General features: G+C 40.8%; 1 protein-coding gene across 1 annotated transcript in view; it reads left to right on the top strand.

The window, feature by feature from the left end:
* Positions 1-24,545, top strand: part of mbd5 (methyl-CpG binding domain protein 5) — a 56,220-nt gene that overhangs the window by 5,376 nt on the left and 26,299 nt on the right. Inside the window, exons 2-4 of the mRNA XM_080877062.1 lie at positions 10,271-10,896; positions 17,663-17,765; positions 23,418-23,589. Of these exons, the coding sequence (XP_080733188.1) occupies positions 10,784-10,896; positions 17,663-17,765; positions 23,418-23,589 (388 nt within the window). The 5' untranslated portion in view covers positions 10,271-10,783. The remainder of the gene's footprint in view (positions 1-10,270; positions 10,897-17,662; positions 17,766-23,417; positions 23,590-24,545) is intronic.

Genomic DNA, 24,545 nt, shown 5'->3' with positions numbered 1-24,545 from the left:
CATATCTGAATTTCGGGATTTTTATTCAAACATCTGCCAAAAATATGAAATTAAACAAAAAAGCTGTTGAGAAAGACGAGTGGATGACGTATTTGTGACTTTTACAAAGAAAGCAGTGTAAAAGATGCTTTTCACGTTTTTAAATTTGCTGTTCTGGTAGCTTGATAAAGACTCTTGTGGGCTTTTTACCACCAGGAATTTTTTAATTTTTTTTTTGTTAAATTGTGAATAACACAAAAAATCCTGCTGATGTCTATTCTGGGGGGAAAAAATTGTTCACTTCACCTGGGGTCATGCTTTCAGTCGTGACACTGCCACTGCTCTTCCATAGATTCTCATTTTAAAATTAAAAGCCAGCATCATATAAAAAGCAGACTCTGGCATCTTTATCCCCTCACCACTCAACCAGTTACAGCAGGATGCTGGAGGTCTCTTTGTGTTCAAAGGGAGTTCTTCCTCCCTACTGTTGCCCAGTAGGGATCATCGGATTGTTGGGGTTCTCCCTCTAGTACTGAAGGGTCTTTACCTTACAATACAAGGAGGCTTATTGTGAATTTTCAGTCTACTTTTAGCCTCAAATACAGATGAGGGGTTCATGCTGTGGAGCTCCAAAGCTCCAGCGTTGCCTTCCCGCTGCGTTTTCCACACCAGTTTCTCTCAGCAGGCTCGTGTGCTTCCTGTAATGAGAAAATGCTCACTCACTTGTTAATGGGGTTTGACTTCATCTAGTTTTTTGTTTGTTGTTTGTTTGTTTTTTTACAGTTGAACTGATTGGTTGAAATCAACCTGTGCAGACACACATTTTACTTTGCCATTGGTTATGTCAGACCCTGTGTAATACCAGTAAGACTAACGGATCATCTATTTTAATGCTTCCGCTGGACTGTGACTGTGCTCCCTTGATTTTTACAGTTCCCAAAACAACTACTCCACCACTGTTATCTCTTCTAATTGGCTTTATTAATTTGTCACTCTGCAAAGACCTTAAGTCTTCCAGTGGGTTATGTGCTCCATTCAAACTTACCAGAGTCCAAATGCTGGCAAACTGGCGTTGCGTGCTCCTAAAGTCGTTTGGAGCTCATGTTCTGACCTGAATTGTGAGTTGGCGAGTAAATGTTGTCGGCTCCTAGATAAAGGTTTTCCTCTTTCTCCTTTTCTTGTCCCGATGACTAAAGATCGGTCAGAGACAGGTTGTCGTTAGAGTTGAGTGAAAGTCCAGCTCAGGCATGAACAAAGCAAAGAAATCTACCTCTTGACCTAATAATGAAATGCACACAGGCCACTTTGTCTGATCATATTCTTTAATATTTGGACACTGACGGAGAACGTTTTCATTTACATAAGCTGCCATCTTTAATGGACCACAAATTTAGTTACTCGAGGATCTTTGGCTGTGTTTCTGCTCGTCTTTTTTTTTTCTTTAATGTGATTTCTTATCTAAAACAGTTTGTAATTTTTTTTACTTATTTCCTATTGAGGGTGCATTTCTTCCTTTTGTACCACATTAACTTTTTCCCTCTCTTGTTCTCTACTGTTTTGGTGACGTGTGCAGCTGGATTCACTCCAAACTGTAAAATTCCCATCACATTCAAGTACATGCACTTTTGGATGTGTGAGATTGACCTTTCTGGGTTTTTCCATACAAATCTGAGTTGGCATATTTAAAAAGGGGTTGCAACATTTACCTTCATTTTGTGAATACTTTCAGTTACAGGTCCTCAGAGTAGATAAACATAGTTTGAAATCTGCCGTTTTTTTAATGTTTTTTTAATTTTATTTTTACCAGCCCTGATAGCTCAGTAAAATAAATGACCATATGGCCAAACAAATACCTTTAACAGCTAGAAACAAATTTGAAGTCAAAATAAATACAATCAAGTAAAATTATTATAGATTTCAATGAAAACTTTGAGTAATAACAGAGAAAAAGTTCATGGAAAATAAAACAGAATACAATTAACCTACTAAACGCACTAGTGGAAAGTGTGGTGCAAGAAAGCATGAAGTTGTGATATATACCTTTCATACAGAACCTAATTTTAGCAAATATTCACTTCTGAAAATCTGGATGGCGATACTTTAAAGAAAAAAGTAAAAAATTATTTTCATCCACTGTTCAAGTTTTTGCTTGAGGTCTAACTTTATGCACTATAAGTTGAGAGATTTCCTCTCATATCTCTCTTCTATGGTTTAAGGAGACAAAGTAGGAAAACGAATTTCAAATACGTGTCTCTGTCCTTTTTTTTTTTTCCATCCACAGTTGGTGTATTTTATACAACTGCATTGGTTTGACTGCTAGTGTTTGATCTCAGACAGTCCAGCTTGTAGCAGTTTTATCCACCTCCTCCTGCATCTCTATGTAGCCGGCAGAGCAGTAGGTGGCAGGGTGCACCTTCACTGTTCCCCAAATTCACATCAGGAGTTAGAGACAGGTAGAGGTAGCTTTAGTAGGTGTGCTTTATTGAAGGCTGGGAGCCTTTATGCATCTTCCTCATTGTTCTCTTCGTGACCACCACTGCTATAAACAGCTGGCAGGAGAAAATACAAACAGCCCGAGATGGTGAATCATACTTCTTGTGTCTTCCACGTGGTATCTCCAGCTGCTGCAGCCATGATGTGCAGTTATGTTTCGGGAACTCAGCTCTGCTGTCACCTATGACTAAGAAAACACACTTTCATCATGTTCAAGCAGCAAAGGAAACGCACAAAAATGGGTTTCATTTCCTTTTCCCGCTGTTTTTTGTACTTTAGGTTTAAGGAAATCCTCTGTAAAAAGACACGTTTTTCTTAACCCTCCTGGTTGGGAGTCCTTGCTGACAGCGAGGACATTACTTGACCACTTGGAAGACGTCGAACTTGTAGATTTTAACCTAGGTGGATAGAAATTTACCATTCCTGTGATATCTTTGGTGAAGTTGTAGCCCTCAAGCTTTACAGTCTACCAGAACACAGCATTTGTTTGGGACAGCATAGCATATGCTGTATTCACATGTACCCTGTTTTTTGTAGTGCAGATGTGTACTGATACTACTGGTATGTGCATTAGCATGGCTGCTAATGACAGCAACTTTCATGTAGAAAGTTGTAGTTTGGAATAGGGCTGCTCAATTAATCGAATTTTAATCTCGATTACGATCTGGGCTTTCAACGATCATTAAAAATGACTGAGCCGATTATTAGCCCCTCCCTCGTGCTTTACTCTCGCGCTGCTCCGTGTGGGAAATCGAGCGCACCTCTTTGCATTTCGAACACGTGTCACAACAATTAAGAGCAGCGGTCTCCAACCTTTTTTGCGCCACGGACCAGTTTATGCCCGACAATATTTTCATGGACCGGCCTTTAAGGTGTCACGGATAAATACAACAAAATAAAACTAGTACAGGTACCGAAAAATTTTTTTATTCATAACACATGTGAAAAGACCCAGGAAAACTGAGTAAACGATAACGAAATAACGCTGAAAACCGATAAAAACCCTAAAAACTATACATTTCACACCTGAGCCTCAACTCTCGCGGCCTGGTACCAAACGACTCACGGACCGGTCCGAGGCCTGGGGGTTGGGGACCGCTGATTAAGAGGACCCGAGGGAACCTCGGAAAGCTAAGCAGAAGTTATTTGGAGAGGAGAGTGACTGCCGTTGGTTGAAAAGAGAGGTAAAAAAACTTCAGTGGTGTGGAAACATTATGCCCATATGGAAAAGATATATATAAATCTTATAAAGTTTATATCTGTCTTGTGTGAAACTTGTATGAAAAGCATATAAGAGTGAAAACAGATATAAGATCCCTTGAAAAATTATATAATGAAACTTGTATGTTTTGGATACTTACTAAAACAATGTATGAAAGTAATGAGAAAGTGGCCACTTTCATGAGTAAATCATATAAGTTTTTACTATTTCTTTTCCATATGGGTGGGTTCGCGGAGTCAGATGTGGATCAAGTAGACATAGGCTGTGTCCCAATTCAGGGTCTGCACGCTTGAAGTACGCATTTTAAGTGCGGTTACGTCACCGCCACGCGACGACTGCTGTCCCAATTCGAAGTGTACTTCAAATGCATACTCCAAATGTGCCGTCGATTTCCCCAAATATCAAGCGTGGTCCGGTGCACGCTTCGTGGTCCCATATATCCCACAATTCATAGCGCGGCGGTGGGTGTGGAGAATTTTGCTGCAAAATACGGCAGAAGGGAGCGGCCGAAGAGGGTTTTTTTTCCCCCAAACTTTATTGAACGTATAAAGCGAACAGTCAGTCATTCCAGTTCAGTTTGTACAGTAGACATACAAGGCAAATAAGAGTAACAATATACAGTACAATGAAATAATAAGGATAAATAAAAAAAGAAAAAAAAAAGGGGGGGGGGGGATGTGACAGACTTCATAACAACTTTGTACTTGAAAGTTGTGACATCTCATTCGTTAAACATTTCTGAATGAATTTCCCTAATAAGATGGAGCGGCCGAAGAGTGAACTGTCAAAAGTACTGAATATGACGTCACTTATTTATGTGCGAATGTTTAATAATTAAAGTCAGTCATATATCCACAAACACAACAATCTGAAATATATATATCTGACAATACTATAATATTGGCCATATTATATTTACATTACCACAGTGAGATGACTTTAGTCTCATGAACAACATTAACTAATTGTTATTTACTAACTAATCTTAAATGACTGTTCAGCACAGAAATTAAGCCCAACAATCATGTTTTACAGTCCCGTGGTCTCAGCCTCAGATACTCAACTAATCAAAGTGATGTCATGACAAAAATGAATGACTAACAAAACATTTTTCTCCTTCATTTCTGTCAAACAAAGCTGTATGTTCCCTGTCTCGCGGTTAGTATCATGGTTGCTAGGCAACCTGAACAGCGCGACGAAGCGTATACCGTCCTATTTCACAAGCCTCTCACTTCTGCACTTCTCGTACTTATAGTATGCACCGTACGTAGTGCGCGTACTTCAAGCGTGCAGACCTTGAATTGGGACACAGCTATAGTGTGTAAACTTTGCTACAGTGTCGTAGCTGCACCACAGAGCAACACTGCAAAGTTCACTAAACATAGATGTTTACATTTTTCATTTATTTTTTATATTGCAAACATTTGCACTGTTATCAGTATTTGCACACTATTTTATATTATTTTTTGACAATCTTTAAAGTCATTATTCAATACATTGTTATTGTTAAATAAATATCGTCAAATAATCGAGATCTCAATTTCAGTGAAAATAACCGTGACTTATCACTTTTTGCCATAATCGAGCAGCCCTAGTTTGGAAAGCATGTAAATAGTTTGATATCAGTTTGAGAAAGATTTTTTTTTTTTTTGTTGTTCGTCCATGATTGCCAAGACTTGAGAGAACATTTTTCGAAAGTCAAATGTGGTTGTCCATAATAATTATATGTGTGGTTTGAGAGAAATTGATAAAATCCTGTTTACGTTTGATTTTTTTTTTCCCTTAAATTTTATATTTATGCAGGGTTCAACATAAAAAGTGGCCGAATCTTTGGAGCCAGTAATCATTAGTTTTTAATGATTAGTTTTTATTACCGTCAGTATTTTCACAATGAAATGCCAATGGAAATCAAACCACCCATATGGATTGTTTAAATGTAACAAAAAACTGTTTTGTTTGTTTGGTTGTTATTGTTTTTTAACTGCTTCCATCTACTTTTTACACGGCAGCAGCTTAGTAATTTAAGTAGAAGCTAAAATGGAAAATGGAAACTGTCTGCTTGCAGTTAAACTGATCTTTGTCCATCCAACGGCTGGAGCCATGGACTGGTCGCCAATCTGGCGCAGACTTAAAACACTCAAACCAGAGACAACCATTCACAGTCACACTTATGGGCAATTTAGAATCATCAATTAACCTAACCCCTATAACGGCATGCCTTTGGACTGTTGGAGAAAGCTGGAGTACCCAGAGAGTACCCACGCAAACACGGGGAGAACGTGTGAACTCCACACCGAAAGGCCCCAGGCACGTGGTAGAATCGAACTCAGGACCTTCCTGGTGTGAAGCAGCACTGCTAAACACTACCTGATAGATCTCTAAATCTGTAAAAATTTCTTGTAAACTTGATGCAGGCTAACAGCTGCCTCTCTTTTAGAGCCTATGATGTATGATTTTCAAGACTGGTACAGATATTTAAAAATTTAATCGACCAATACTTTGTTGCTCAGTTAGATGAAGACAAAACAGATTCCCCTAACGTTTGTTATGTATATTTATTTTTAACTCCTTTACATGCATTTTACTTTACGTACTAACTGCAGTGGAAGTATCAGTCTGCTAATAAATGACATGTTATTTTTATGCGATAAGCTAACAGTACGTAAAGTAATTTTAATTGGCTTTATTTTGGGGGAATTTAAAGTGATCGACCTGCCCCAGTGGGGGGGTAACTGTTAACACTGTTATTGTTATGTAAGCTTTTGTAATTCATGTGGTATGACTGCAGCATGCCTTAGAGATGATCCCAAAAAACTGATCCATGAAGCTAGTTCGTGCATAAGAAGAAATTCTAAAGAAGGGTAAACCAAAAATAAGAAAAGGAGTAGGATTGTGTTAAGCGAATAAGATTAACTGCTGATCAAAATAATAGAGGTGGGAATCACCATACATCCCACGATACGATATTATCACAATACTTAACGCACAATACGATATTATTGCAATTTTTTAAAAATATTTTGCGATATTCAGATTCTGTACATAAAGGTAAACTTTATCAATATTCATTTTATCTAATATCAAAGTCTCGCACTCAGTCTTTCTCTCATTTCAGTCAGTTTTATTGTTGACAAACTGAACGGTTTGTATTACAGTCTAGTCCAACTTAACTGAATGCAACCATCTGGTACAATTATAGCTATTCTGAACTATGCAATTTATGAAAACTATGCAGCCCCTTCAGCAACTGAAGAATTTGAAAGTAAATTAAAACAAAATATAATTTTACATTAAATAAAAAGGTTTTAAACTTAATTAAAATAAAACATGTCTTAAATTAAAATAAGTAAACTGTCATGTTTATTGCTGCCAAAAAAAAGTTAAATACATTTGGACAGTGAAGGAATGTCAGGATTCTTGCTCAGAAAAAGGAGCTGATCAACATGCTCTGAAGTCAGAGCGTGTTCCAGTCCACAAAAACTTTTTTTGTAACAAAATATCGATTTCTGCTGTCCCTGTATCGATACATTATTAGCAAACAAAATATCACGATACTACACAGTATCGATTTTTTCCCCCACCCCTACAAAATAATCATGCTTATGAATTTTTGTGTTGTAGAGTAGCTCTCGGTGGTTGGTAATTTAAAAGTGTTTGATTGAGATCAGGCCCATGATTTTACGAGTCTGCATCTTTCCAATTTGAGGGAATAATACAAGAGAGCATGCCTCAAAAAAACAGCATTTATAAAAGCCAAAGATGTCTTCAAATAGCAACGCTGCACTGGGCTCCTACAGGGAAGCATAATTCATTTTTCCCTCCAGTGTGAACCCAACGGTAGAAACGATGTCTTCTCTAGACTTAGACTTATGTTAAATTAGATTTTAACTATGCAACAGAGGTTTCTCCTTTTGCTGTCGTGTCTTTTCAGATAAACTGTGTATGTTTAACTGCCACCTCTTTCTTTTCTTTCTTTCTTTCTTTCTTTTTTTTTTTTTTTTTAAACCGTTCTTCCTCTGTGGTGGTGTCACTGAGTTTGGTCTCAGATATGAGTCAGCAGCACCAGCGGCTGAGAGGAAGCTTTGCATGGAGCTCCATCACTCACAGGCTCTATTCAGCCTGATTACCAGCTTTGACGGGCTTCTCCTACTGTCTGATAGGGAGACGGGGGGAAGCTGACAAAACTGCTGCAGTTTTTTTTTTTTTTTTTTTCTTTATATAGACTTGAATGTTGAGGCAAGATTAAAGACCTGTTGTTATGAAAGCGGTTAGGATAAATGAAAGCATTTTCAACAATCAATTGCTGTGTAAACCTTCGTCTAATATTTAGGCGATTAAGCTACAGACTCCTAGTAAGGATACTGGTATTGGTTCTGGTACCAAACAGCTGATGTTGGTTTTCTTGCAGCGAGATGTTACTACTTCTAGTAGCCAGGCTTTCTTTGCATTAGCTCGCTTGACAAAACGTAAAACCCCAGTAAGAGTTAATGTGTATCACAATGCTGGTTATCACCTTTCTTTGTTAAGACCTAGATTATACTTTGCTACAGACATGGACCATTGGAGACTCGAGAGCTGAGCTATAATTCCTGTTCCATTTCTTAGAAGGTCGCAGAATAACTCAAGTTTTCTGGCTCAAGTTTCTGAGCTGCAAAGAGGAGTTCATCTTGTCAAGAACAGTCGTGTATTCATGAATTAATATTTTTTGTCTCCCTCTTGGTGAAGTCATTGATTTGTAATCTGTACATTAAAGCTTTGAAACTTTAAACTTGCTTTAAACATTAAAAGCTAGTCTTTTGCTTGCGGTCTGACTCCATCTCATAGCCTGAAGACCCAAAATTAACTACATTCTGGTCTACATCATGTTTGCAGACTGTTTGTGGATTTTGCTTGTATTAAAAGCACACTTCTTGTCATTCTGCATTTTTATTGGTCCACTATATGTATGTCACATTACAGCAAGCACCAAGGCTCCCCCGACGGGCATGCTTGCGCTGTTCTTTGACGGGTAACTGTCCTTGCATTGCGCAGTGGTGCTGTTGTTGTGTTGAAGGTGAAAGACCTTTAATAAAGTATGCACCTTGGTTTTACTATTACTTTTACTCAATATCCTACTCATAGACCAAGAACTCTTTATAATCTGTGGTCAACTATAATTCCCGGACTCTTAGTAGTACATTTACAATTGCTTTGGTCTCTGAATGATAGCAATAGTCATCATTAATGTCTGTGAAGGTTCTCAGTCATCCAGGTCATCGTAGTCAAAGGAGCTTGCAAAGAAAAGAATCTGGACTTCTTTAAGTTGCTTGAAGATGTTTCACCTCTCATCCGAGAAGCTTCTTCAGTTCTAAGGTCAAATGGTGGGGAGTCCCAGATTTAAACCTAGTGGGAGTGACCCCCCAAAGAGGGACAAAAGGACCCCCTGATGATCCTCTAATCGCCTGAGCCAAGGTGTGAAACTGGGTGTGGGTCACAATCAGCCAGGGTTTCTAATTTTGACTATAATTTACAAGGTCAAATTAGTGTTTTACTCAGTATGGCTTGAAATTGGTGTCTGAGCACATAAACTCATCAGGAAAATGTTTTCTGAGGTCACTCTACAGATGCAAGGGGTTTTCTTCCCCTAGACTTCTATAGGCAGTCCTCTTTGCAGAGTCAGAGAGTTCGCCTCCTAATGCTCATTAAATAGAATGCAGTTGTAAGACAAATCTGCATCGGCTTCACTTTTCAGAGCCAGGAGCTACAGATATCTCTTCCAGCTTTTTGGGTCAGGAACCAACTGATATTGACATATCAGAGTGGCCCCACCCTAATTTTAACTGTCCATTGAGCCACGAGAAATTATTTAGATATAACTGCAGAGTTTTGTTATTCCCTGTATTTCCCCGTATCGCCCCAAAGTAAATTAGAGTGCATCATGGGGGTTAAATTTCTTAAATTAGTTCTGAACAATAGGCTTTGTGGCTTAGATATTACCTTTTTACTCTCCCCTCCAAAAAGAGGGAGTATGTAATTAGTTCCGTTTGTCTGTCTGTGTTTTTGTTAGCAGTTTAGTCTTCACAGTTTACAAGATATAATTTTCAAATTTTATGTGATGGTAGATACCAACAACAGCTCAAGCTGATTTAATTTTCATGAAAATCAGGTCAAGGTGACACCAAATTTTAAAAAAACTTAAAAACTTTATATTACCCACAATTTCACAACAATATACTAGGCCTTCGGGTACATGAGTACCTGGATTGGGTAATTATTTGGCCTTGACCTTCATTGTTAGCACCCAAGGTAAAACTTAAACCTGGATACAAAAAATTTTAAAAAAATTAAAGAAGGAAACCATATCAAGTATAATGTTTCATGAACGGGCATGGGGAGGGCTGTACAACGGACTTTATCTTTTCAATGCAACGCCCTGCAGCTGAAGCCCTTGCCCTTCGGGGGAGTTGCGCTCTTGATGTGCTTTTGTTAACTAAGAAATCATTTTCTATTAGGGCTGTACGCCTGTTAAATATTTTTGATGTGTAATTCTTTGTTTCTTGTTCTTACACCTCTGTCTTTTCTCCTCTGCCCTCAAAGGAACCATGGGAATACCACTACCCAACTGCATTTGGGAACCAATATGTTGAACATGGTCCGCAACATGTCCGCCTGAGGGGAGCCTGTTCTGGGCGGTGAGAGACAAATGGTGAAAAATTAAAAGTAAAGCGACTCTCCCCTCAACGCACAGCCGATTCCTCACCCCAACCCCCCACCCCTCCTCCTTCTCCCCTCCTGAGTCGGATGGCTCCGAATGACGAGCTGCAGTAATGGAAGTCCACCCGCCGTTCAGCACCGTGGCCATGAAGCAGCTCAAAGGGTAGGGTCTGCCGTGAGCTCGCCTCACCCTACCCACCCTGCACCCCCATCCCCCATCAGCTCCACCTGAGAGCACACTCCCACTCTGAAGTGAATATTCATCATCCTGAACCCTCCCTCCTATCGCCACCTCGGCCACGGCTTTGGAAGACAAACATGACGCGCATTGCGAAGACACTGGTTGATGTCTGATATATATACCTCTGAGGTGTCGAGCGTAAAACCAGCGGAGCAATGAATGGCGGAAAGGACTGCGAGGCAGGAGATGAGAGGCAGGCCGTCCCTGTCCAGGTCCCCATTGGCTGGCAGCGCAAGACAGAGCATGGTGGAGGGGTCGTGTACATAAGGTAAGAAAATGAGATCAAAACCATCAGAGATTTCAAAGCAAACATGGCTACAGATTAAGAGAAATATATCTGTGAACCACTGCACATGCTCAGTACATTTAGACTGAAAGCTGTTTAATAAAATGTTTAAACTAATTATGGGCATGAATGTCATGATAATTTCTGGCTTTTAATGATTTCTTTAAGCTGTTCTTTGTTCTGGAATGATTGTATAGCATACATCTTTAATGACTTGATAAAACAAGTACTGGGTGCCCAAGTTTCAATTTATTTTGTATTTTCTCTAATCCACACACGGTCAAAAGTATATATAAATACAGGCTCTGTTATACTGTCTATATACTTGCATATATAGGGGATTTGGGAAGGCCATTTCAGAAACTTAGTTACATCTGAAATCCAAGTTTCATCCATCCACTTTTGATTTTTATCCACTTTGTGCAGTGCACCTTTACCACTGTCAGCAAAACAGGCCCAGAGAATGATGCTACCACCACCATGCTTGACAGTTGGTGCAGTGTTCTTGGGTTTGAAAGCCTCATCTTTACTCCAACTATAACTCAAGGCAACGATATAAGTTCAATCGTTGTCTTGCCACATAATAAACGTTAAAAAAAGAGGTCTATATTGGAGCAGGGGTTTCTTTCTTAATTGGCACCCTCTCTGGTGTTCCAGAGGTTTCCAGTTCATGTCAGGCTTGAACCTTGGTAGTTTCTGTGCTGTTTCTGAAGATCCTAGCCAATTTCCTGTGTGACAGTTTGGGTCTTTTTCCACATCTGAATAACTTGTACTTACAATTGTTTGAACTGATGATCTTCGAGTCTGCAGTTATTTAGACCTTCCTAACTTGTGTAAATCTACAATTCTCCTTCTTAGATCTTCAGTGAGTTCCTTAGACCAGCGGTCCGCAACCTTTTTTGCACCACGGCCCGGTTTATGTCTGACGACATTTTCACGGACGTTCAAGGTGTCGCGCATAAATACAACAAAATAAAGCCAGTACCATTACCAAAAAAAGAAGATTTATTCATAAAACATGGAAAAAGACTCAGGGAAACAAAGTTAATGATAAAAACAATAAAAAATGACGATACAAAACCGATAAAAACCCTGAAAACCATAAATTTCACACCCGAGCCTCATCTCTCGCGGCACGGTACCAAATGACTCACGGATGAGGCCCAGGGGTTGGGGACCGCTACAATAGACTTCCCCCACTGTTCTGAGCATTTGTAAGTCCAATAAGGGCTGTTAAACAAATCCTTTCCGTGCTGCAAAGAAATTACCAGTTTTAGTCAATTGTGATCACTAAAAAGAAAAAGCCAAGTTGAGACATCATAGAACCTTCAGCACCACTTATTAAAAGATTTTGAGCCTGTATGTATATGTTTGAGCCTGTGTGGATTATTAAAAAAATCCAAACTTGTTTTGCCCCAAATTACCATGACAGTCATGTTCTTAATGAGTGTATGTGTGGGGCTAAATGGCTGAAAGTCTAACCCCTGGCGTCCACCAATCGAGTATCAGTCTTTTTAAATCAATCTTAAATTGCATCATTTTGTTCCTATAAGAGTCAAGAAGAAATGAAAATTGTCGCCACATCTATCAGCTCATTATTACCACTAGTCTATATTAGGGCTGCACGATTAATCGTTAGAAAATCGCGATCTCGATTCATACTTATGTGCGATCTCATTTCCAAATGACAATGATTTTTTAAAAAAAGAAAAAAAAAAAGACGGCGATTGTACCGCATTTTGGTCCGGGACGTAATCTGCATGAAAACAAGCGCTCACTCTTCCTGCTCAACAAATGACAAGGGCGGAGCCTTATACCACGTGATACAGAAGCTGTGCCGTGTGATGCTAAAATTAGCAGGGAAAAAAACAACGGAGAGCACGTCAGGGATGACGAGAAAGTGACAGGAGAAAATCTGTCCCGGTCAACCACCCAAACATCAACAACGGGAACCTTATACAGCGCTTCCCTATACCCGTCGAACTCCCGCAGGCACAAAGAAATTACGGAGGCTATCACTTATCACCTGACCAAAGATATGGCTCCCATCAACACTGTGCAGAACGAGGGATTTAGGAAAATGATCAACACCCTAGACAAACGCTACACAGTGCCGTCCCGCAACTATTTTTTTCTATTGTTGCACTACCTGCTCTATACACGCAGCGTCGAGCAATGGTGGAGACAGAATTTCAAGCAGTACAACATTTTGCAGCAACAACAAAACGTGAGACATTTGTTGTTTTTATGTTTATTTATTGTTTTTATGTTCAGTCTCAACTGTTACGAAGTTGATGTGCAGTTAATAAGTGCAATAAATATTTATACTGGAAAAGAAAATCGTGAGAGAATCGTGATCTCAATTCTAAGCCAAAAAATCGTGATTCTCATTTCATGCAAATCGTGCAGCCCTAGTCTATATCATGACTAAAAGTGTGTTCACGAACAACGGAGGTGATTGATGTCATGTATCAAAGGTAAGCGTCAGGTTTTGGTCCCAGTCATTTGAATTCAAAAAGCACCCAGCAGGCTTGTTTACTGTGCACACAGGGTAGAGTTTCTCTAACTGATCGATGAGCAGAAGCATGGCAACTCTTTGATGATGATGCTTCCTGTGTCCAGTCACAGTCACCTGATTTAGTTTCCATTTGGCATGAACTAGACACACAAATTTCTCCACTGATCAGCCCACGGACACAGGTAAGCTGCAGACAGTGAAATGACTAACAAAGCGACTGCTACTCGTCGGTCTCCTCCGATGAGTCGAATCCTTGTAGGCTGTGACTTGGTGTCCTTCCCGGCACGTGCGCTCACCAACCACAATGAACCGAAGCAGTTGGCTGGTGTCAGGTTTATTTTGGGTGTTGGAAAGAATCCTGTCTGTGACCGTGGCCTGATACTGTCACAGCACACTTGTATTTGCTGATGTTCTTTTACATTTGAAAGCATGCTTTTGCTTCAGGGATGATCCTCACAGTTGATTTTTTTTTTTCATTCTTTTTCACAGCCACAGTGATTGATGATTCAGTCTTTGGCTGGTTTGTCAACCAGCCACTGTATATGTTTGATAGGAACTACCAGCGGTACATACTGTTCTTCTTTAGAGGTAGTTTCTTTGTGCCAGCCTTCGAGTGCATAGAGACCCCCTTTTATATCTGTCTTTGGTTAAAGCTCGTTCTAATGTTTCATCCAGGGGTGTCAGACTCCTTTTATTATTACATGGGCCACATGCAGGCTAATTTTATCTCAAGCTGCCGCGACTAGTAAGAACATTGCATAATAACCTATATGTCTAAGTTTCTCCTTTCTTTAACCAGTGTAAAGATACAAAGGCATATTAGGCCTAGATTAAAAACAATTATCACCCAGAAACCGAATTTGTCCTGTGCATGTGTTCCATCCTTTCACAATAAAAGTCCTTGATTGCGTAGCTTCTGTACACAAAATGGCTCACAGAAGTGTACTGAAGTATTAGATACACTTTGCATAATGTGTGCCTCCAGAACTGCCATAATGCTTCATGTCATAGATTAAACAAGGCACTGGAGAATTTGATCCATATTCAGAGATGCTCTTCTGCACATCTGGGTTGTAATGAGTAGTTGTTTGAGTTACTGCTACCTTCCTGTGAGCTTGAAACAGTCTGGCCTTTCTCCTCTGACCTCTGACATCAACAAGATATTTTCTCCCAGAGAAATGCCGCTCACTGGATAATTTCTCTTTTTTAGGTCATCTTCTCTAAACTCTAGTGATGGTTTCTGAAATACCCAGACCAATAACCTTGCCACATTAAGTCACTTAAATCACCTTTCCTTTACCATTATGATGCTCATGTTGTCCTGACTATGCCTAAATGTAGCAAAAAAGGGGAAGCACATTATTAAGACAACCACATTTTCACAATTTTCCTTGAGGAAAGACAAATGAAGAGAAAGTAAATGACAATAATGACTGGGATGTGCTCCTGAGCCCACATGGTGAGGACATAGGAGGGGGCGACACACTGTCTTACAGACTACCTCAACTTTTGTGTGGACACGGTCGCCCCTGCTAAGACAGTACGGTGTTATCCTAATAACAAACCGTGGGTAACACAGGAAGTCAAAGCTGTCCTCAACATGAAGAAGAAGGCTTTCAGGAGCAAAGTGAAGGAGGAGATGAAAGCAGCACAGCGGGAGGTGAAACGCTGCCTGAGGGAAGCAAAGGACACCTACAGGAGGAAGGTGGAGCAGAAGTTGGAGAGGAACAATATGAGGGAGGTCTGGAATGGTGTGAAAACCATCACAGGCCACAACACCAAGAAAAGCACAGTGGGGACTGTGGAGAAGGCAAACGAACTCAACAACTTCTTCAACAGGTTTGACCAGCCCACAACCCCCCCACCCTCACCTTCACTACAGAGTCCAATCCCCACTCTCCTACCTCCCTCGCTTCCCCCCCTTCCTGACACCATGACACCCCCCTCCTCCAATCCCTCTCTCAGCAGCAAGACATCTCCCCCCCTCCCCTCCTCCCAAACATCTCCCAGTGTCACAGTGGATCAGGTCAGGAGACAACTGAGGAAGCTTCGCCCCAGAAAGGCAGCAAGCCCAGACAAGGTGTGTCCTAGGATGCTAAAGGCGTGTGCTGCTGAACTTGGGGAGCCGCTACAACGAGTCTTCAACCTCAGTCTGCGACTGGGGAGAGTGCCCGCCCTATGGAAGACATCCTGCATCGTCCTGGTCCCCAAAAAGAACCGGCCCAATGAGCTGAATGACTTCCGACCGGTGGCACTGACGTCACATCTTATAAAGACTCTAGAGCGGCTCTTCCTCAACCTCCTCCGACCACAGGTACAACATGCCCAGGACCCACTACAGTTTGCATACAAGGCGGGTGTCGGAGTGGAGGATGCCATCCTGTACCTCCTACACAGAGCCCACTCACACCTGCATGGGGGAAAAGGCACGGTCAGGATCCTGTTTCTTGACTTTTCCAGTGCCTTTAATACCATCCGGCCCTGTATGCTTCAGGAAAAACTGAACAGGATGGAGGTGGACCCCTGCCTGGTGGCTTGGATCTCCGACTACCTCACTGACAGACCACAGTACGTCAGGCTGAAGGACATCACGTCTGACACAGTGGTCAGCAGCACAGGAGCACTACAGGGAACTGTGCTGTCCCCTCTTCTCTTCACCCTGTACACCTCTGACTTCTGCTACAACTCTGAATTATGCCACATTCAGATGTTTGCAGACGACACAGCCATCATGGGGTGTATCTGGGATGATCAGGAAGAGGAGTACAGAAGTCTGGTGAGGAACTTTGTCGCATGGAGTCACACAAACCACCTGCAACTCAACACCTCAAAGACTAAGGAACTGGTTGTGGACTTCGGGAGGTCTAGAGCAGGTCCACTGCCAGTTCAGATAGAGGGGGAGGAGGTGGAGGTGGTCAACAAGTACAAGTACCTCGGGCTGTGGGTGGACAATAAACTGGACTGGTCATGCAACACAGAGCACCTGTATAAAAAAGCCCAAAGCCGACTGTACTTCCTCAGGAGGCTGAGGTCTTTTAACATCTGCAGGAAGCTCCTGAGGATGTTTTACCAGTCAGTGGTTGCTGGAGTACTTTTCTATGCTGTGGTGTGCTGGGGGAGCAGCACAGCAAAGAGGGACTCATCCAGGCTGGAGAAACTGATCAGGAGGGCTAGCTCTGTGGTCGGCATGAAGCTGGACACTCTGGTGACAGTGGCAGAGAAAAGGACATTAAAGAAACTGATGGACATTATGGACAATGCCGGGCATCCTCTGCACACGGCCATTAACAACCAGAAGAGTCTGTTCAGTGACAGGTTGCTTCTCCCAAAGACAAGAACTAACAGACTTAAAAACTCCTTTGTCCCACACGCCATCAGACTGTTTAACTCCTCTCTGGAGGGGAGAGGGAGGGGAAACAGGAGGACAAAGGAGGGGGGAACAACTAAGCTGTAGTGCCTCTTCACCTCACTGTGCAATACCTTGTGCAATACTTTTTGTAAATAGTCAACAGTGCAATAGACTCCATACTTGAAATGTGCAATTCACTTGTATTTTTATTTTTTATTCCTATTTATTCTATTTATCCCCTTCATATATTTTATTTATATTGTCTCTGTATTTATATGTGTGTGTGTGTGTGTGTGTGTGTGTGTGTGTGTGTGTGTGTGTATGTATATATATATATATATATATATATATATATATATATATATATATATATATATATATATATATATATATATATATATATATATATATATAAAATATTCTGTAACTCTGTAACTTCTGTCGGTGCTGTGCTTTTTTGGAAATCGAATTTCCCAGAGGAACCCACCCGAGGGATTAATAAAGTTCTATCTAATCTAATCTAATCTAATTATTTTCTGTCTTCATGTAAAGTGCATATATATTGTTCAGGTCAGGTGTTTTAATACATGTAGATGGAGATTATTCCTCCGCGGTTGATTTCATGCTAACTACTATCCAAAAACAGTCTGAAGGAGCTGCTAACCTGCCTCAGAGAAGGGGAAAAAAAAGTTTGTGTCCATCGTGTTTCTTTTCTTCTTCCACGTTAACACTAAAGATCAGTGTTCAGGAGCTCCAGTCTAAAAATGTTGAATCTTATTTCAAACGGGTGTTTCAGCAAGCTTCCCAGAAGGAGCATTTTTGCTGTGGATCATTGCCAGCTTCAGCTTCAGCCTCACCTTGTTGTTGTTCTCTGTGTGCAGTCCCAGTGGCTCGGTGCTGTCCAGCTTGGAGCAGGTGAGGACCTACCTGCTGACAGATGGAACCTGCAAATGCGGCCTGGAGTGCCCACTCATCCTCCAAAAGGTATATTTATTTATTTATTTATTTGTTTTCTTTTGGCTCTGATTAAAACACAGTGAGATTTTTACAGCTGCTCCAATCTGAGCTCCAGATGATTCGCTATTTAGAGATTAAGATGGAGGAGCCAATCTGCGACGGAAATTAAAATTCTGTTGTCCACAAATTACGGCTAAACAAGGACCCCTAAATTTAAACTGGTGTGTGGTGTTTGTTTGTACAGGCTCCTTTCAGAGCTCTAATCATCAGGCAACTTGAGTGTACAGTGATAACTGCTGTTTCCTTTATTTACAGTAGAGATTTAATGTAACACCATCACAGTTTTCAGTTATTGTTATGCAGAAAGGAAAAACACAAACTGTATAAGCAAAAATTACATTTATTTATACAAACTGTCAGTTTTATCCTATTAAACAAAATCACAAGTTAAATCTCATCTTTGGCATTTTTTGGGCCGTTATTTTACAGTGCAGTATAAACACAGAATGGACAGGAAAGCAGGAGGCATATATAGCACTGCTACATATGCCTCTTTTCCACTAGTACCTTCTCCACTCGATTCTACTCGGTTTCAGTCGTTTTCCATTACAATTCAGTGCTTTGGGCTGTTAAAGCAACACTGCCAAAAGACCTGTCATGTCATTTGTATATGCAACAAAAACAACACAAAAATGTAGGATGTGGTAGGTATAAAGGTGATGGTGTGCCTGCTGCTAAACCGAAAGTAAGCATCTTCACTTCGTCACTGGACCACGGTGTCGGTGTTTGTGCAGCCATTGGCAATAAGTGAGGTGGTTGGCAACCAGTTTTTAGGCCACTCCCTAGAGTGGACACTCCCCACACTCTTATTTTGAAAGTTCACTTGCTGCTAAACCATTAGCATCCAGTCTTTCCAGTTTTCCTTACCGATAATGCCAATTAGGCGGTTGTTTTGGTGGTCCCCTATACTGGGCTCAAAATGGAAGAGTTGGGAGTCTACGGGATGAGAAACTCCAAAAACTACTTTGTTATGTATGGTCACAAAGTTTCTACTTTAGAGTCTTCTAGTTTCCTTTCAGGACCACTGCCTCTATTGTCTGCTCTGACAGCTTTGAATGGTGGTTCTGAAGTTTTATTCTTCAAAGTGTGCAGAGACTCAAATCAGTGTGGCTTAGAGTGAATTGCAGGAGTGAAATTATAAAAGAGTATACAGGAAAAGCTCTCCTGTAGCATAATCCTCTCCTATTTCATACTTAGGATGTATGAAATGAACCCAAGCTGACCCACTGATCTCTGTAGGACCAAACTACAAATGTTGGGGTTATGTGAGGCGTCACATTACACGGGGTAATCTGACCGATTATCCTTCCTGATGCTAAATTTGTCCCCAACACTCCACGCCATTATCAGAATGATTTTGTAGCTGCACGTCTTCCCTTATGAGTGCCCCCTCCCTGCTGTCTTCTTAGTATCTGAAAATGAAGATGCAAATATTTTTTAAGACTCATTTTCTGGTCTTAAACATTAGTTCACTTTTACATCTTAACCGTCTTAAGATGTGGGATATCACATATCTCATATCATGAGGTGCTTGGGAGAGCCGCTGCCTCCATGTTTATCTGCGATTTAGTCTATGTACATCACTGCCTGTGCTGTTAAGACAGCCCCAAGAGATGATGAGCGTGAGGAAAATATAGTGTGCTGCCAGACCTGGATGTGATTTACATAATATTCAGGGGTGGTCACGTGGCTCGGGGAAGCAGCTTCCTGGCCTCAAAACTGATCCTCACCATCCTTATTCTGGGCCCACAGCATGCTTTCTTTTCTTTCTTTTTTTTCTTTTCCTTTTTTTGTGGGGAGCTCTGATTAGTTGCAAAGCGTGATAATAAGCTTACTGTTATCTGTGAATCCATGATCACAAGAGATCCCAGTTTTCTCTTGAAAGAATTGCAGTTGCTCTAGAAGCCCACGGGTGACTGGATGGATGGGTGGATATCTATGTTTCTGTGTGCACTGATCTAAGAGGACTGTTTAAGCAGGGTTTTTCATGCGTACTGATTTTGCACAGGTATGTCAAGGAAAAATACTATTTGATATTCACAGGAATTTCTTGGACGATTCCTTGAAGATCCTTCCCCAGCCACTCTCGGATGACTGGGCATTGTTGTGGCATGCTGGCTTTACCTGAGGCCTGCACTCTGAAGCAGGATTTGGGCGCAGTGAGGAAATTTCAGTGTTAGGAAGATGAAGGTTTACTTCTCATAACTATAGTAACCTATGCTGGAGAATTAAGCTGCTCCTTAGCAAGCTTTGTTTAAGATTTGACATTAACGGGTATGAAATCAGCTTGCACTCACCAGTAATTTCTCTGGAAAATGGTGTCATCATTCCTAAAAGATCCCTCTGGGCAAACAAGGGCAGTTGTTGACCTTTTATTAGCGTTGCGAATAGCCTCAAACACCAGTGTTTGTCGTTCACATTAAAAAAAAAAGAAGTTTCGAAATATTAACCTTTAGTGTAATGAAAACAACTCTGTTTCGTGCTACAATCAGACTGAGGAAAACAGTGATTGCAGACCTGCAGTATTAATAAAATTATAGCAGCCATAGGTGTTCTACACCCTTTCTTTTATATAGTGATACAATCGGAATACAACCAGTTACATTTAGTCCCCTACTGCAAAGAGTTGCGTTGCAGGAAGTAGTTGTCAGTCTGCACTCGTTTTTACAGACTGACTCAGATTGATTATAGTATTTAGACTTCTGCCGGAAATGTACGTCCTAACTTACAACATAACTGAAAATCCTATGCTGTAACCTGAGTTGCACCTCCCAAGAAATGTGTTGGATTGAAGCAGCCAACAACTATTGTGAGCAACCTGTTCTGCACCGTTAGCTCCTCCTGTGCATTTCCAGCTACAGTTTTTTATTTATCAATGAGACAAACAATCATCACCTCAGTTTAAAGAATAATAATCAATGTAAATATGGAGTTCCTACTGGGAGATTGCTGAAACTACTGAAATGGACATTAGAATTTTATGAAGAAGTTAAAAAGCAAACAAAAAAAAAAAGAAAACCTGGCTCTGCAAAGACTCCCTGCAGAAGTGAAACTCAGGCATATGTTGGCAATCGGACTGTGTTTATAAATTATTTGGCAGTTGTTTGCAAACCTTCACCAATCTGAGGGTGATTGCAGTCAATCTGAGTTGGACTGTGATTGTTTGAAGACAGGTTGCCTGTATAGTGATCTTGAGATTGAAAGTGTTGCCCAGAGGTTGCATGCTCAACTCCTGGATGACAAGTTAGCTCTTTTACTAGTCATGAGAAGACTGCTTGCTCTGATGTGACTGGAACCTTAATGATAGAGGTCCCAGTTGATCTCTGCTGTCAGGTTTTTTTTTTCCTGGATACAAATAGGCTAAACTTTAGTATTACAGCAGCACCTTTTTAGTCGTACTGACCAAAGCACTTAAAGCTCTCTCACATTCACACGGTGCTTTTAATGCGCTTCACTCTCACTCGCAGTCTGCTGAGCTGTCTGCAGCAGCTGTGCTGGTTTCAGTCTGCTTTATGTCGTTTTATATCAGTTTTATCTTCCTTTGTAAAACCAGTTGTTGTGCTGCCAGTGCACTTCACTTTTTTTCTCATTGGGGAGGTGCTCAACCTTTGTGTGACCGCTTGACCCGATTGATAATGTGTTGATAAATAAAGACAGATATGAAAAAGGCATCCTGGGTATGGTGAATTTGATTAACAGTGTATATGATATACAGTGGGGCAAAAAAGTATTTAGTCAGCCACCGATTGTGCAAGTTCCCCCACCTAAAATGATGACAGAGGTCAGTAATTTGCACCAGAGGTACACTTCAACTGTGAGAGACAGAATGTGAAAAAAAAAATCCATGAATCCACATGGTAGGATTTGTAAAGAATTTATTCGTAAATCAGGGTGGAAAATAAGTATTTGGTCAATAACAAAAACACAACTCAATACTTTGTAACATAACCTTTGTTGGCAATAACAGAGGTCAAACGTTTACTATAGGTCTTTACCAGGTTTGCACACACAGTAGCTGGTATTTTGGCCCATTCCTCCATGCAGATCTTCTCGAGAGCAGTGATGTTTTGGGGCTGTCGCCGAGCAACACGGACTTTCAACTCCCGCCACAGATTTTCTATGGGGTTGAGGTCTGGAGACTGGCTAGGCCACTCCAGGACTTTCAAATGCTCCTTACAGAGCCACTCCTTTGTTGCCCGGGCGGTGTGTTTTGGATCATTGTCATGTTGGAAGACCCAGCCTCGTTTCATCTTCAAAGTTCTCACTGATGGAAGGAGGTTTTGGCTCAAAATCTCACGATACATGGCCCCATTCATTCTGTCCTTAACACGGATCAGTCGTCCTGTCCCCTTGGCAGAAAAACAGCCCCATAGCATGATGTTTCCACCCCCATGCTTCACAGTAGGTATGGTGTTCTTGGGATGCAACTCAGTATTCTTCTTCCTCCAAACACGACGAGTTGACTTTATACCAAAAAGTTCTACTTTGGTTTCATCTGACCACATGACATTCTCCCAATCCTCTGCTGTATCATCCATGTGCTCTCTGGCAAACTTCAGACGGGCCTGGACATGCACTGGCTTCAGCAGCGGAACACGTCTGGCACTGCGGGATTTGATTCCCTGCCGTTGTAGTGTGTTACTGATGGTGACCTTTGTTACTTTGGTCCCAGCTCTCTGCAGGTCATTCACCAGGTCCCCCCGTGTGGTTCTGGGATCTTTGCTCACCGTTCTCATGATCATTTTGACCCCATGGGATGAGATCTTGCGTGGAGCCCCAGATCGAGGGAGATTATCAGTGGTCTTGTATGTCTTCCATTTTCTGATGATTGCTCCCACAGTTGATTTTTTCACACCAAGCTGCTTGCCTATTGTAGATTCACTCTTCCCAGTCTGGTGCAGGTCTACAATACTTTTCCTGGTGTCCTTCGAAAGCTCTTTGGTCTTGGCCATGGCGGAGTTTGGAGTCTGACTGTTTGAGGCTGTGGACAGGTGTCTTTTATACAGATGATGAGTTCAAACAGGTGCCATTCATACAGGTAACGAGTGGGGGACAGAAAAGCTTCTTACAGAAGACGTTACAGGTCTGTGAGAGCCAGAGATTTTCCTTGTTTGAGGTGACCAAATACTTATTTTCCACCCTGATTTACGAATAAATTCTTTACAAATCCTACCATGTGAATTCATGGAATTTTTTTTCACATTCTGTCTCTCACAGTTGAAGTGTACCTCTGGTGCAAATTACTGACCTCTGTCATCATTTTAAGTGGGGGAACTTGCACAATCGGTGGCTGACTAAATACTTTTTTGCCCCACTGTATATGTATATATGACAGAAAATGGGGAATAAAACCAATAAAATGGCTAACAATAAAGGCCATTGCATGAGAGCACAGAAACATGGTGCAAAACGTAAATTAATTAAGCAAAAAGATTGTGAGTAAACTTAAACTACTTAGAACTGAAGAAGCTTCTCAGATGAGAGGTGAAACATCTTCAAGCAACTTAAAGAAGTCCAGACGCTTTTCTTTGCAAGCTCCTTTGATGATTGTGAGTAAACAAGCAAAACAATGACCAAGTCAGTTCAGTGACTTCTATCCACTTTTATTTATCTCCTCAGGTGTTCAACTTCGACCCCGGGGCAGCTGTCAAACAGAGGACAGCGGAGGATGTGAAAGCAGACGAAGATGTCACCAAACTCTGCATTCACAAGAGGAAGCTGCTGGCTGTGGCCACACTGCACAAGAGCATGGAGACGCACCCGCCTCTGGCACTGACCAGTTCAGGAGGAGGTACGAGTATACGTTACAGCTCTGAAACCATTTGTCAGGACACTTGGAAGTTAGCTCCAATAAATCCAAATGAAAGAGGACAGTGTTGATGTAATTTACGTCCTAGTTTTGGAAAATATCAGTGAGTTTGGTAAGTAATTTATCCATTGTAGAAGTTCAAAATTCTAGCTGAACTTATACACAATAAGCAAATGAAATATTTGGAGGTTTTCAGGCCTTTCACGTTGCCTCTGTGATATTCTGTCAAATCCACTCACTTTTATTTGAACTCGAAAATAAAGACAATCATAAATACTTAAAATTACCGTCTATTCATATATAAATCATACTTTAAGATGTATAAAACAGAGAAAAAGAAGAGAGAGGGAGATGCAGAGAGAAATTTATTGACACAAACTTGGAAGTAATAGATATAGAGTAATATGAAAATAATCAAGAAATCACCTATCTGTTTTGTGTCTGCTAATGGTCAATCCACCTTTACAGTTGTACTACTGAAAGTCAGTTATATGTAAGATTAAAAAGGTGTGTGTTTAAGAGCTTTTTAGATTATTCTCAGTTTGTATTATTAGGGAGTCCAGCATAGCGAGCACCACAATAATCTGGTTCATTTGAAGTGAATGCACAAGTGTTTCATAATCACGTTGAGTTAGGAATTAAGAGATAAGATAAGATAAAACTTTATTAATCCCTCGGGTGGGTTCCTCTGGGAAATTCGGTTTCCAAAAGCACAGCACCGACAGAAGTTACAGTTACAGAATATTTTTATATATATATATATATATATATATATATATATATATATATATATACACACACACACACACACACACACACACACACACACACACACACACACACACATATAAATACAAAGACATATATAAATAAAATATACGAAGGGGATAAATAGAATAAATAGGAATAAAAATAAAAATACAAGTGAATTGCACATT

The sequence above is a fragment of the Rhamphochromis sp. 'chilingali' genome, assembly GCF_963969265.1.
Source record: "Rhamphochromis sp. 'chilingali' genome assembly, chromosome: 3".
Classification (NCBI taxonomy): Eukaryota; Metazoa; Chordata; class Actinopteri; order Cichliformes; family Cichlidae; genus Rhamphochromis; species Rhamphochromis sp. 'chilingali'.
Note: the sequence above shows the minus strand (reverse complement) of the source record. Positions and strands in the feature narration are given on the sequence as shown.